Here is a 14,342-nt window from a genome sequence, read left to right as displayed (position 1 = left end):
CTGTTCAAAGACACTTAAGTATTCTGTCTTGTCTATTCACCCTCTGAATGGCACACACACACAATCCATGTCTCAGTTGTCTCAAGGCTTAGAAAACCTTCTTTAACCTGTCTCCTCCCCTTCATTACACTGATGATATTGATGATCAAACAGGTTGAAATTGATATTGATGGTAAAACTAGCTCAAAAAGGGCACTGAAATGATGAGGGTAAAAACTGTCCAATATTAAATCATCACAATAAGTTCTATCCACATTTTATTTTACAGACAAAACAGTTGCAGAGGTTTATTTCTACTTATCCTTTCTGTTGCAAACCAAATGCTGGACTAGAAGCACGTCCAGTGGAGATGAGTTGATGAATTGCCTGGCTGGGCTGTGGGACAGTGGAGATTAGTTTATGAATTGCCTGGCTGGGCTGTGGGACAGTGGAGATTAGTTTATATATTGCCTGGCTTGGCTGTGGGACAGTGGAGATGAGTTGATGAATTGCCTGGCTGGGCTGTGGGACAGTGGAGATTAGTTTATATATTGCCTGGCTTGGCTGTGGGACAGTGGAGATTAGTTTATAAATTGCCTGGTTGGGCTGTGGGACAGTGGATATTAGTTTATAAATTGCCTGGCTTGGCTGTGGGACAGTGGAGATTAGTTTATAAATTGCCTGGCTGGGCTGTGGGACAGTGGAGATTAGTTTATATATTGCCTGGCTGGGCTGTGGGACAGTGGAGATTAGTTTATATATTGCCTGGTTGGGCTGTGGGACAGTGGAGATTAGTTTATATATTGCCTGGTTGGGCTGTGGGACAGTGGAGATTAGTTTATAAATTGCCTGGCTTGGCTGTGGGACAGTGGAGATTAGTTTATAAATTGCCTGGTTGGGCTGTGGGACAGTGGAGATTAGTTTATATATTGCCTGGCTTGGCTGTGGGACAGTAGAGATTAGTTTATGAATTGCCTGGCTGGGCTGTGGGACAGTGGAGATTAGTTTATAAATTGCCTGGTTGGGCTGTGGGACAGTGGAGATTAGTTTATATATTGCCTGGTTGGGCTGTGGGACAGTGGAGATTAGTTTATAATTTGCCTGGCTGGGCTGTGGGACAGTGGAGATTCGTTTATAAATTGCCTGGCTGGGCTGTGGGACAGTGGAGATTAGTTTATAAATTGCCTGGCTGGGCTGTGGGACATTGGAGATTAGTTTATAAATTGCCTGGCTGGGCTGTGGGACAGTGGAGATTAGTTTATAAATTGCCTGGCTGGGCTGTGGGACATTGGAGATTAGTTTATAAATTGCCTGGTTGGGCTGTGGGACAGTGGAGATTAGTTTATATATTGCCTGGCTGGACAGTGGAGATTAGTTTATATATTGCCTGGTTGGGCTGTGGGACAGTGGAGATTAGTTTATATATTGCCTGGTTGGGCTGTGGGACAGTAGAGATTAGTTTATATATTGCCTGGTTGGGCTGTGGGACAGTGGAGATTAGTTTATATATTGCCTGGTTGGGCTGTGGGACAGTGGAGATTAGTTTATATATTGCCTGGTTGGGCTGTGGGACAGTGGAGATTAGTTTATAAATTGCCTGGCTGGGCTGTGGGACAGTGGAGATTAGTTTATATATTGCCTGGTTGGGCTATGGGACAGTGGAGATTAGTTTATATATTGCCTGGTTGGGCTGTGGGACAGTGGAGATTAGTTTATAAATTGCCTGGCTTGGCTGTGGGACAGTGGAGATTAGTTTATGAATTGCCTGGCTGGGCTGTGGGACAGTGGAGATTCGTTTATAAATTCCCTGGCTGGGCTGTGGGACAGTGGAGATTAGTTTATATATTGCCTGGTTGGGCTGTGGGACAGTGGAGATTAGTTTATATATTGCCTGGTTGGGCTGTGGGACAGTGGAGATTAGTTTATAAATGGCCTGGCTGGGCTGTGGGACAGTGGAGATTAGTTTATAAATTGCCTGGTTGGGCTGTGGGACAGTGGAGATTAGTTTATAAATTGCCTGGCTGGGCTGTGGGACAGTGGAGATTAGTTGATGAATTGCCTGGCTGGGCTGTGGGACAGTGGAGATTAGTTTATAAATTGCCTGGTTGGGCTGTGGGACAGTGGAGATTAGTTTATAAATTGCCTGGCTGGGCTGTGGGACAGTGGAGATTAGTTTATATATTGCCTGGTTGGGCTGTGGGACAGTGGAGATTAGTTTATATATTGCCTGGTTGGGCTGTGGGACAGTAGAGATTAGTTTATATATTGCCTGGTTGGGCTGTGGGACAGTTGAGATTAGTTTATATATTGCCTGGTTGGGCTGTGGGACAGTGGAGATTAGTTTATATATTGCCTGGTTGGGCTGTGGGACAGTGGAGATTAGTTTATAAATTGCCTGGCTGGGCTGTGGGACAGTGGAGATTAGTTTATATATTGCCTGGTTGGGCTATGGGACAGTGGAGATTAGTTTATATATTGCCTGGTTGGGCTGTGGGACAGTGGAGATTAGTTTATAAATTGCCTGGCTTGGCTGTGGGACAGTGGAGATTAGTTTATGAATTGCCTGGCTGGGCTGTGGGACAGTGGAGATTCGTTTATAAATTCCCTGGCTGGGCTGTGGGACAGTGGAGATTAGTTTATATATTGCCTGGTTGGGCTGTGGGACAGTGGAGATTAGTTTATATATTGCCTGGTTGGGCTGTGGGACAGTGGAGATTAGTTTATAAATGGCCTGGCTGGGCTGTGGGACAGTGGAGATTAGTTTATAAATTGCCTGGTTGGGCTGTGGGACAGTGGAGATTAGTTTATAAATTGCCTGGCTGGGCTGTGGGACAGTGGAGATTAGTTGATGAATTGCCTGGCTGGGCTGTGGGACAGTGGAGATTAGTTTATAAATTGCCTGGTTGGGCTGTGGGACAGTGGAGATTAGTTTATAAATTGCCTGGCTGGGCTGTGGGACAGTGGAGATTAGTTTATAAATTGCCTGGTTGGGCTGTGGGACAGTGGAGATTAGTTTATAAATTGCCTGGCTGGACAGTGGAGATTAGTTTATATATTGCCTGGTTGGGCTGTGGGACAGTGGAGATTAGTTTATATATTGCCTGGTTGGGCTGTGGGACAGTGGAGATTAGTTTATAAATTGCCTGGCTGGGCTGTGGGACAGTGGAGATTAGTTTATAAATTGCCTGGCTGGGCTGTGGGACAGTGGAGATTAGTTTATAAATTGCCTGGTTGGGCTGTGGGACAGTGGAGATTAGTTTATATATTGCCTGGTTGGGCTGTGGGACAGTGGAGATTAGTTTATAATTTGCCTGGCTGGGCTGTGGGACAGTGGAGATTCGTTTATAAATTGCCTGGCTGGGCTGTGGGACAGTGGAGATTAGTTTATAAATTGCCTGGCTGGGCTGTGGGACAGTGGAGATTAGTTTATAAATTGCCTGGCTGGGCTGTGGGACATTGGAGATTAGTTTATAAATTGCCTGGTTGGGCTGTGGGACAGTGGAGATTAGTTTATATATTGCCTGGCTGGACAGTGGAGATTAGTTTATATATTGCCTGGTTGGGCTGTGGGACAGTGGAGATTAGTTTATATATTGCCTGGTTGGGCTGTGGGACAGTAGAGATTAGTTTATATATTGCCTGGTTGGGCTGTGGGACAGTGGAGATTAGTTTATATATTGCCTGGTTGGGCTGTGGGACAGTGGAGATTAGTTTATATATTGCCTGGTTGGGCTGTGGGACAGTGGAGATTAGTTTATAAATTGCCTGGCTGGGCTGTGGGACAGTGGAGATTAGTTTATATATTGCCTGGTTGGGCTATGGGACAGTGGAGATTAGTTTATATATTGCCTGGTTGGGCTGTGGGACAGTGGAGATTAGTTTATAAATTGCCTGGCTTGGCTGTGGGACAGTGGAGATTAGTTTATGAATTGCCTGGCTGGGCTGTGGGACAGTGGAGATTCGTTTATAAATTCCCTGGCTGGGCTGTGGGACAGTGGAGATTAGTTTATATATTGCCTGGTTGGGCTGTGGGACAGTGGAGATTAGTTTATATATTGCCTGGTTGGGCTGTGGGACAGTGGAGATTAGTTTATAAATGGCCTGGCTGGGCTGTGGGACAGTGGAGATTAGTTTATAAATTGCCTGGTTGGGCTGTGGGACAGTGGAGATTAGTTTATAAATTGCCTGGCTGGGCTGTGGGACAGTGGAGATTAGTTGATGAATTGCCTGGCTGGGCTGTGGGACAGTGGAGATTAGTTTATAAATTGCCTGGTTGGGCTGTGGGACAGTGGAGATTAGTTTATAAATTGCCTGGCTGGGCTGTGGGACAGTGGAGATTAGTTTATAAATTGCCTGGTTGGGCTGTGGGACAGTGGAGATTAGTTTATAAATTGCCTGGCTGGGCTGGTTGATGAATTGCCTGGCTTGGCTGTGGGACAGTAAAGATTAGTTTATAAATTGCCTGGTTGGGCTGTGGGACAGTGGAGATTAGTTTATATATTGCCTGGCTGGGCTGTGGGACAGTGGAGATTAGTTTATAAATTGCCTGGTTGGGCTGTGGGACAGTGGAGATTAGTTTATAAATTGCCTGGTTGGGCTGTGGGACAGTGGAGATTAGTTTATATATTGCCTGGCTGGACAGTGGAGATTAGTTTATATATTGCCTGGTTGGGCTGTGGGACAGTGGAGATTAGTTTATATATTGCCTGGTTGGGCTGTGGGACAGTGGAGATTAGTTTATAAATTGCCTGGCTGGGCTGTGGGACAGTGGAGATTAGTTTATAAATTGCCTGGCTGGGCTGTGGGACAGTGGAGATTAGTTTATAAATTGCCTGGTTGGGCTGTGGGACAGTGGAGATTAGTTATAAATTCCCTGGCTGGGCTGTGGGACAGTGGAGATTAGTTTATAAATTGCCTGGCTGGGCTGTGGGACAGTGGAGATTAGTTTATGAATTGCCTGGCTGGGCTGTGGGACAGTGGAGATTAGTTGATGAATTGCCTGGCTGGGCTGTGGGACAGTGGAGATTAGTTTATATATTGCCTGGTTGGGCTGTGGGACAGTGGAGATTAGTTTATATATTGCCTGGTTGGGCTGTGGGACAGTGGAGATTAGTTTATAAACTGCCTGGCTGGGCTGTGGGACAGTGGAGATTAGTTTATAAATTGCCTGGCTGGGCTGTGGGACAGTAGAGATTAGTTTATGAATTGCCTGGCTGGGCTGTGGGACAGTGGAGATTAGTTTATGAATTGCCTGGCTTGGCTGTGGGACAGTAGAGATTAGTTTATAAATTGCCTGGCTGGGCTGTGGGACAGTAGAGATTAGTTTATAAATTGCCTGGCTGGGCTGTGGGACAGTGGAGATTAGTTTATATATTCCCTGGCTGGGCTGTGGGACAGTAGAGATTAGTTTATATATTGCCTGGCTGGGCTGTGGGACAGTGGAGATTAGTTTATATATTGCCTGGTTGGGCTGTGGGACAGTGGAGATTAGTTTATAAATTGCCTTGCTGGGCTGTGGGACAGTGGAGATTAGTTTATATATTGCCTGGTTGGGCTGTGGGACAGTGGAGATTAGTTTATAAATTGCCTGGCTGGGCTGTGGGACAGTGGATATTAGTTTATAAATTGCCTGGCTGGGCTGTGGGACAGTAGAGATTAGTTTATAAATTGCCTGGCTGGGCTGTGGGACAGTAGAGATTAGTTTATAAATTGCCTGGCTGGGCTGTGGGACAGTGGAGATTAGTTTATATATTCCCTGGCTGGGCTGTGGGACAGTAGAGATTAGTTTATATATTGCCTGGCTGGGCTGTGGGACAGTGGAGATTAGTTTATATATTGCCTGGCTGGGCTGTGGGACAGTGGAAATGAGTTTATGAATTGCCTGGCTGGGCTGTGGGACAGTGGAGATTAGTTTATATATTGCCTGGCTGGGCTGTGGGACAGTGGAGATTAGTTTATGAATTGCCTGGCTGGGCTGTGGGACAGTGGAGATTAGTTTATGAATTGCCTGGCTGGGCTGTGGGACAGTGGAGATTAGTTGATGAATTGCCTGGCTTGGCTGTGGGACAGTGGAGATTAGTTTATAAATTGCCTGGCTGGGCTGTGGGACAGTGGAAATGAGTTTATGAATTGCCTGGCTGGGCTGTGGGACAGTGGAGATTAGTTTATGAATTGCCTGGCTGGGCTGTGGGACAGTGGAGATTAGTTGATGAATTGCCTGGCTGGGCTGTGGGACAGTGGAGATTAGTTTATAAATTGCCTGGCTGGGCTGTGGGACAGTGGAGATTAGTTTATGAATTGCCTGGCTTGGCTGTGGGACAGTGGAGATTAGTTTATAAATTGCCTGGCTGGGCTGTGGAACAGTGGAGATTAGTTTATGAATTGCCTGGCTGGACAGTGGAGATTAGTTTATGAATTGCCTGGCTGGACAGTGGGACAGTGGAGATTAGTTTATAAATTGCCTGGCTGGACAGTGGAGATTAGTTTATAAATTGCTTGGCTGGGCTGTGGGACAGTGGAGATTAGTTCATGAATTGCCTGGCTGGACAGTGGAGATTAGTTTATAAATTGCCTGGCTTGGCTGTGGGACAGTGGATGTGTAGGGATAATTCAAATGGAACTGTTAACAGCCATTACCCATGAATTATCGTGAATAACTAATGCTATCAACCAATCAGCATCCAGGATGCAAATTTGCTATTTTATAATGAGCGATCTAGTGTAGATTAAACCTCAATAGGAAAGACAGTTTTATAATGTGGAGATGTCATTTAGGTCTCTCTGTTTAACCAAATACTCTGTTTGTCTTTGGCAGGAGAGATACCAGACTCTCCCTCTGACAGCAGGAAGAGTCCTTCAGAGGAACCAGACCCAGAGACGCCCAAACCAGCGAGACGACATCACTGGTCCCAGTGTAAAAAGAGTTTTAAGTGGTTATGGAAGCTGAAAAGTCATGATAGAACAGACACAGGAGAGAAGACTTCACAATGTTCCCAATGTGGAAAGAGTTTTACACGGTTAGGGAACCTGAAAAGGCATGAGAGAATACACACAGGAGAGAAGCCTTTCCAATGTTCCCAATGTGGAAAGAGTTTTACACGGTTAGGGAGCCTGAAAGAACATAAAATTATACACACAGGAGAGAAGCCTTTCCAATGCTCCCGGTGTGAAAAGGGCTTTAGGTGGTTAGGGAACCTGAAAAAGCATGAGAGAACACACACAGGAGAGAAACCGTTCCAATGCTCCCAGTGTGTAAAGAGTTTTACACAGTTAGGGAGCTTGAAGGAGCATGAAAGGATACACACAGGGGAGACATCTTACCATTGCTCCCTGTGTGGAAAAGATTTTACCAAGTTAAGGAACCTAATAAAACATACAGAATTACACACAGGTGAGAAGCCTTTCCAATGCTCCCAGTGTGGGAAGGGTTTTACACGGCTAGGGAACCTGAAGGATCACAAAAGAGTACATACAGGAGAGAAGCCTTTCCAATGTTCCCAGTGTGGAAAGAGTTTTACACGGTTACGGAGCCTGAACGAACATAAAATAATACACACAGGAGAGAAGCGTTACCAATGTTCCCAGTGTGGAAAGGGTTTTACCCTGTTAGGGAGCCTGAAAAAGCACGAGAGAACACACACAGGAGAAAAGCCGTTCCAATGCTCCCATTGTGGAAAGAGTTTTACACAGTTAGGGAGCTTGAAGGTGCATGAAAGGGCACACACAGGGGAGACATCTTACCATTGCTCTCTGTGTGGAAAGAATTTTACCAAGTTAGGGAACCTAAAAAAACACAAACAATTACACACCGGAGAGAAACCTTTCCAATGCTCCCAGTGTGGGAAAGGTTTTACACGGTTAGGGAACCTGAAGGACCATCAAAGAGTACACACAGGAGAGAAGCCCTTCCAATGTTCCCAGTGTGGAAAGAATTTTACATGGTTAGGGAACCTGAAAAAGCATGAGAGAACCCACACCGGAGAGAAGCCTTTCCAATGTTCCAAGTGTGGAAATAGTTTTAAAAGGTTAGGGAGCCTGAAGGAGCATGAAAGGACACACACGTGGGAGACAGCTTACCATTGCTCTATGTGTGGAAAGAATTTTACCAAGTTAGGGAACCTAAACAAACATGAAAAATTACACACGGGAAAGAAACCTTTCCAATGCACCCAGTGTGGAAAGGGTTTTACACGGTTAGGGAACCTGAAAGACCATAAAAGGACACACACAAGAGAGAAACCTTTCCAATGTTCCCAGTGTGGAAAGGGTTTTACCCAGATAGGGAACCTGAAAAGGCATGAGAAAATACACACAGGAGAGAAGTCGTTCCATTGTCCGCAGTGTGGAAAGGATTTTACCCAGTTAGTGAACCTGAAAAGGCATGAGAAAACACACTCGGTTTTAACAATGACCCCAGGAGTTGGAAACGGTTCGGAGAACAGAACAGAAAACCGCGTAAGAACAAAAAAAATGAAGAAACAGAAACCGAACCGGGAAAGAAAGTGATCGACAGTTTTTTGAAACAGAACCGTTATTTTTAAAGTATGGTAACCGGTTAATAACGTTATTTTAATGTAACTGTCCAGTGAAAATCTAACTTGAAAAAGTTAATATTCTGTTAAACTATCATTATGACGTCATGGATGAATTCTAGAATATACTATATATCCGAGAAACCTGGTTAAACTATCATTATGACATCATGGATGAATTCTAGAATATACTATATATCCTAGAAACCTGGTTAAACTATCATTATGACATCATGGATGAATTCTAGAATATACTATATATCCTAGAAACCTGGTTAAACTATCATTATGACATCAAGTAGAAGTTAATTAACTCATCGAAATAATGTTGAGACATCCTATACTCATATTTGTGGCCAAAGCATAAATTGACCCTGAAACTTGTATCTCAAACAGACTGTTTTAAAAATACTATTTCCTCATAGAACACGTTATCTCCCTGCAGAGGATGAGCTTCTGTTGTTGGGGTACGCCCACACCATTCTGTTGTTGGGGTACGCCCACACCCTTCTGTTGTTGGGGTACGCCCCACACCTTTCTGTTGTTGGGATACGAACCACACCTTTCTGTTGTTGGGGTACGAACCACACCATTCTGTTGTTGGGGTACGAACCACACCATTCTGTTGTTGGGGTACGACCACACCATTCTGTTGTTGGGGTACGCCCACACCTTTCTGTTGTTGGGGTACGCCCACACCTTTCTGTTGTTGGGGTACGAACCACACCTTTCTGTTGTTGGGGTACGAACCACACCTTTCTGTTGTTGGGGTACGCCCACACCTTTCTGTTGTTGGGGTACGCCCACACCTTTCTGTTGTTGGGGTACGCCCACACCATTCTGTTGTTGGGGTACGACCCACACCTTTCTATTGTTGGGGTACGAACCACACCTTTCTGTTGTTGGGGTACGACCCACACCTTTCTGTTGTTGGGGTACGACCCACACCATTCTGTTGTTGGGGTACGACCCACACCTTTCTGTTGTTGGGGTACGCCCACACCTTTCTGTTGTTGGGGTACGACCACACCTTTCTGTTGTTGGGGTACGAACCACACCTTTCTGTTGTTGGGGTACGACCACACCTTTCTGTTGTTGGGGTACGTCCACACCTTTCTGTTGTTGGGGTACGACCACACCATTCTGTTGTTGGGGTACGAACCACACCTTTCTGTTGTTGGGGTACGAACCACACCTTTCTGTTGTTGGGGTACGACCACACCTTTCTGTTGTTGGGGTACGAACCACACCTTTCTGTTGTTGGGGTACGAACCACACCATTCTGTTGTTGGGGTACGAACCACACCATTCTGTTGTTGGGGTACGCCCACACCATTCTGTTGTTGGGGTACGAACCACACCATTCTGTTGTTGGGGTACGCCCACACCTTTCTGTTGTTGGGGTACGACCCACACCTTTCTGTTGTTGGGGTACGAACCACACCTTTCTGTTGTTGGGGTACGCCCCACACCTTTCTGTTGTTGGGGTACGACCCACACCTTTCTGTTGTTGGGGTACGCCCACACCTTTCTGTTGTTGGGGTACGCCCTCACTATTCCAACACAGAAAACCTGCTTTTAACATACGTAATAAATAAAAAAAGATTGGAAGGAAAGTATTTCACTCATATTATAAGTAATTACAGGTCATAGTTCATAGAAATCTGGAAACACTGGGAACTTTAAGTTCCAGACATTTTTTTATCAGTCCCACAAAAAAACGCCAACAGGGCCTCCAGAGTGGCATAGCGTCTAAGACATCCTGGTTCTAGTCCAGGCTCTGTCTCAGTGTCACTAGAGATCCTGGTTCTAGTCCAGGTTCTGTCTCAGTGTCACTAGAGATCCTGGTTCTAGTCCAGGCTCTGTCTCAGTGTCACTAGAGATCCTGGTTCTAGTCCAGGTTCTGTCTCAGTGCGAGCTGTGTCACTAGAGATCCTGGTTCTAGTCCATGCTCTGTCTCAGTGCGAGCTATGTCACTAGAGATCCTGGTTCTAGTCCCGGCTCTGTTTCAGTGCTAGCTGTGTCACGAGAGATCCTGGTTCTAGTCCAGGCTCTGTCTCAGTGCTAGCTGTGTCACTAGAGATCCTGGTTCTAGTCCCGGCTCTGTCTCAGTGCTGTGTCACTAGAGATCCTGGTTCCAGTCCAGGCTCTGTCTCAGTGCTAGCTGTGCCACTACAGATCCTGGTTCCAGTCCAGGCTCTGTCTCAGTGCTAGCTGTGCCACTACAGATCCTGGTTCTAGTCCAGGCTCTGTCTCAGTGGTCTAAGACACTAGAGATCCTGGTTCTAGTCCAGGCTCTGTCTCGGTGCTAGCTGTGTCCAGGTTCTGTCTCAGTGCTAGCTGTGTCACTAGAGATCCTGGTTCTAGTCCAGGCTCTGTCTCAGTGCTAGCTGTGTCACTAGAGGTCCTGGTTCTAGTCCATGTTCTGTCTCGGTGCTAGCTGTGTCACTAGAGATCCTGGTTCTAGTCCCGGCTCTGTCTCAGTGGTCTAAGGCACTGCAGTGCTAGCTGTGCCACTAGAGATCCTGGTTCTAGTCCCGGCTCTGTCTCAGTGCTAGCTGTGTCACTAGAGATCCTGGTTCTAGTCCAGGATCTGTCTCAGTGTGAGCTGTGCCACTATAGATCCTGGTTCTAGTCCAGGCTCTGTCTCAGTGCTAGCTGTGTCACTAGAGATCCTGGTTCTAGTCCAGGCTCTGTCTCAGTGGTAGCTGTGTCACTAGAGATCCTGGTTCTTGTCCAGGCTCTGTCTCAGTGCTAGCTGTGTCACTAGAGATCCTGGTTCTAGTCCAGGTTCTGTCTCAGTGCTAGCTGTGTCACTAGACATCCTGATTCTGGTCCAGGCTCTGTCTCAGTGGTAGCTGTGTCACTAGAGATCCTGGTTCTAGTCCAGGCTCTGTCTCAGTGGTAGCTGTGTCACTAGACATCCTGATTCTAGTCCAGGCTCTGTCTCAGTGCTAGCTGGATCCTGGTTCTAGTCCCGGCTCTGTCTCATTGCTAGATGGATCCTGGTTCTAGTCCCGGCTCTGTCTCAGTGCTAGCTGGATCCTGGTTCTAGTCCAGGCTCTGTCTCAGTGCTAGCTGTGTCACTAGAGGTCCTGGTTCTAGCCCAGGCTCTGTCTCAGTGCTAGCTGTGTCACTAGAGATCCTGGTTCTAGTCCAGGCTCTGTCTCAGTGCTAGCTGTGTCACGAGATCCTGGTTCTAGTCCAGGTTCTGTCTCAGTGCTAGCTGTGTCACTAGAGATCCTGGTTCTAGTCCAGGCTCTGTCTCAGTGCTAGCTGTGTCACTAGAGATCCTGGTTCTAGTCCAGGCTCTGTCTCAGTGCTAGCTGTGTCACTAGAGATCCTGGTTCTAGTCCATGTTCTGTCGCAGTGCCAGCTGTGCCACTGGAGATCCTGGTTCTAGTCCCGGCTCTGTCTCAGTGCTAGCTGGATCCTGGTTCTAGTCCAGGCTCTGTCTCAGTGCTAGCTGTGTCACTAGAGATCCTGGTTCTAGTCCAGGCTCTGTCTCAGTGCTAGCTGTGTCACAAGATCCTGGTTCTAGTCCAGGCTCTATCTCAGTGCTAGCTGTGTCACGGGAGATCCTGGTTCTAGTCCAGGTTCTGTCTCAGTGCTAGCTGTGTCACTAGAGATCCTGGTTCTAGTCCAGGCTCTGTCTCTGTCTCAGTGCTAGCTGGATCCTGGTTCTAGTCCCGGCTCTGTCTCAGTGCCAGCTGTGTCACTAGAGATCCTGGTTCTAGTCCATGTTCTGTCTCAGTGCTAGCTGTGTCACTAGAGATCCTGGTTCTAGTCCCGGCTCTGTCTCAGTGCTAGCTGTGTCACTAGAGATCCTGGTTCTAGTCCAGGTTCTGTCTCGGTGCTAGCTGTGTCACGGGAGATCCTGGTTCTAGTCCAGGCTCGCATTCGTCCACGACCGGGAGAGCAATCGGGCGGCGGACAATTGGCCCAGCATCGTCCGGGTTAGCGGAGGGTTTGGCCCAGCATCGTCCGGGTTAGCGGAGGGTTTGGCCCAGCATCGTCCGGGTTAGCGGAGGGTTTGGCCCAGCATCGTCCGGGTTACCGGAGGGTTTGGCCCAGCATCGTCCGGGTTAGCGGAGGGTTTGGCCCAGCATCGTCCGGGTTAGTGGAGGGTTTGGCCCAGCATCGTCCGGGTTAGGGGAGGGTTTGGCCCAGCATCGTCCGGGTTAGCGGAGGGTTTGGCCCAGCATCGTCCGGGTTAGTGGAGGGTTTGGCCGGCAGGGATGTTGTTGTCCCATCGCGCCCTAGCGACTCCTGTGGCGGGCCGGGCGTAATGCACGCCGACACGGTTGCCAGGTGTACGGTGTTTACTCCACCACATTGGTGCTTCCGGGTTGGATGGGCATTGTGTCAAGAAGCAGTGCGGCTTGGCTGGGTTGTGTTTCGGAGGACGCACGGCTCTCGACATTCGCCTCTCCCGAGTCCATACGGGAGTTGCAGCGATGGGACAAGACTGTAACTACCAATTGGATACCACGAAATTGGTGAGAAAAAGTTATATATATAAAAAAAAAAAAGAATTCATCAAATAAAGGAAAAAATATACTTTTTTTTTTTTAAACGCCGTATAAACGTATTATCTTATTATTATTATTATTATTATTATTATTATTATTATCGTCTTCAAACAACAAGATGCTGAGCTCTTCAAGATAAGCCTGCTCCCCCTCCTCCTCTTCCTCCTCCTCTTCCTCTTCCTCCTCCTCCTCCTCCACCGTAGGTATAATTCTTTGGGTCTAATTCAGATAATACATGTCATAACAAGACGCTAGGCGCTTCAAGACAAGCCTGCTCCTCCCTCTCTCGCTCTCGCCGCCCGCAAAATGTATGTGGCATCTTGCGCTCTACACTTGTCTGTCCATCACGCATGTAAACAACTAGCAAGCTGCTCTGTCCACACTGATTGGTGCGGAATGAAATGAGCTAAATGTAAAAAAAATATATATATATTTAGCTATATTTATATAAAACAAATAGTTGTTTTGTTCAGAACGAAACAATTGTAACATTTTGGTTCCAACCCCTGGGGTGTATTCATTCCAAAGCATTTCTTAAACGGAAGCAAACAGAACGAAACGGGTTAGTGGACTTATCAGAATTTGTCCAATAGAAAATCCAAAAAGTTGCAAAAAATGTTCCCGAATCAGCAAAAGTTTTACCCAGTTAGGGAATCTGAAAACACATGAGGGAAGATAAGAGAGGGAACACACAGGAACAGATAAGACCTTCTACATTTTCCAGGACACAGGACCTACAATTAGATAATAGAGGGGGGCTGTGTTCTGACATGTTTTGGACTGAGAATTTGTGTTTTTGTTGATGTCGCATGAAATCATGTTTGTATGAAATATTACTAAAAAAAATAGGCCTACTTGAGTTTTTTTCCTCTCGAGACGTGTGTATAATCAGATTAACATTTTAAAATGTGTATTTTATTTTGATTAGGAATTTGGATTTGATTGAATACAAATATGAACCCTTTAGATGTTCATGATTTGATTTGGAAAGTTGTAGATTTTATTAAATAGATTTGATAGAATGTGTATTTCTTGATTCTAACCTTGAAACCTTGTCAATTTAGTTGTTGTATTTCATTGAATTATTTTGTGTTGTCGTGTCTGTGACTATCATTAAATGTGAAACTTATTTATCAAATCAATTCTCTATGTGTAATTATTATTACGTGATTAAACTAATCATATAAAACTTTAACTAGGAAGTCGGGGCACCACGGAAAAATGTTGTTTATGGAATGTCAATTTCCCGAATATAACTTATCAGGTATTTTAATATCTTATCAAAACAGTTGCTTATTAA

The 14,342-nt window shown here is 46.1% G+C and overlaps 1 protein-coding gene across 1 annotated transcript; it reads left to right on the top strand.

The window, feature by feature from the left end:
- Positions 1-6,617: 6,617 nt before the first annotated feature.
- Positions 6,618-8,557, top strand: LOC120041361 (gastrula zinc finger protein XlCGF57.1-like). Its single transcript, XM_038986308.1, has 2 exons — positions 6,618-6,627; positions 6,794-8,557. Exons 1-2 carry the CDS (start codon positions 6,618-6,620, stop codon positions 8,482-8,484), a joined length of 1,701 nt encoding a protein of 566 aa, XP_038842236.1. The 3' UTR covers positions 8,485-8,557.
- The last annotated feature ends 5,785 nt before the right edge of the window (positions 8,558-14,342 follow it).

This window comes from Salvelinus namaycush, unplaced genomic scaffold (genome assembly GCF_016432855.1).
Source record: "Salvelinus namaycush isolate Seneca unplaced genomic scaffold, SaNama_1.0 Scaffold45, whole genome shotgun sequence".
Taxonomy (NCBI): Eukaryota; Metazoa; Chordata; class Actinopteri; order Salmoniformes; family Salmonidae; genus Salvelinus; species Salvelinus namaycush.
This window is presented reverse-complemented; position numbering and strand designations above follow the sequence as displayed.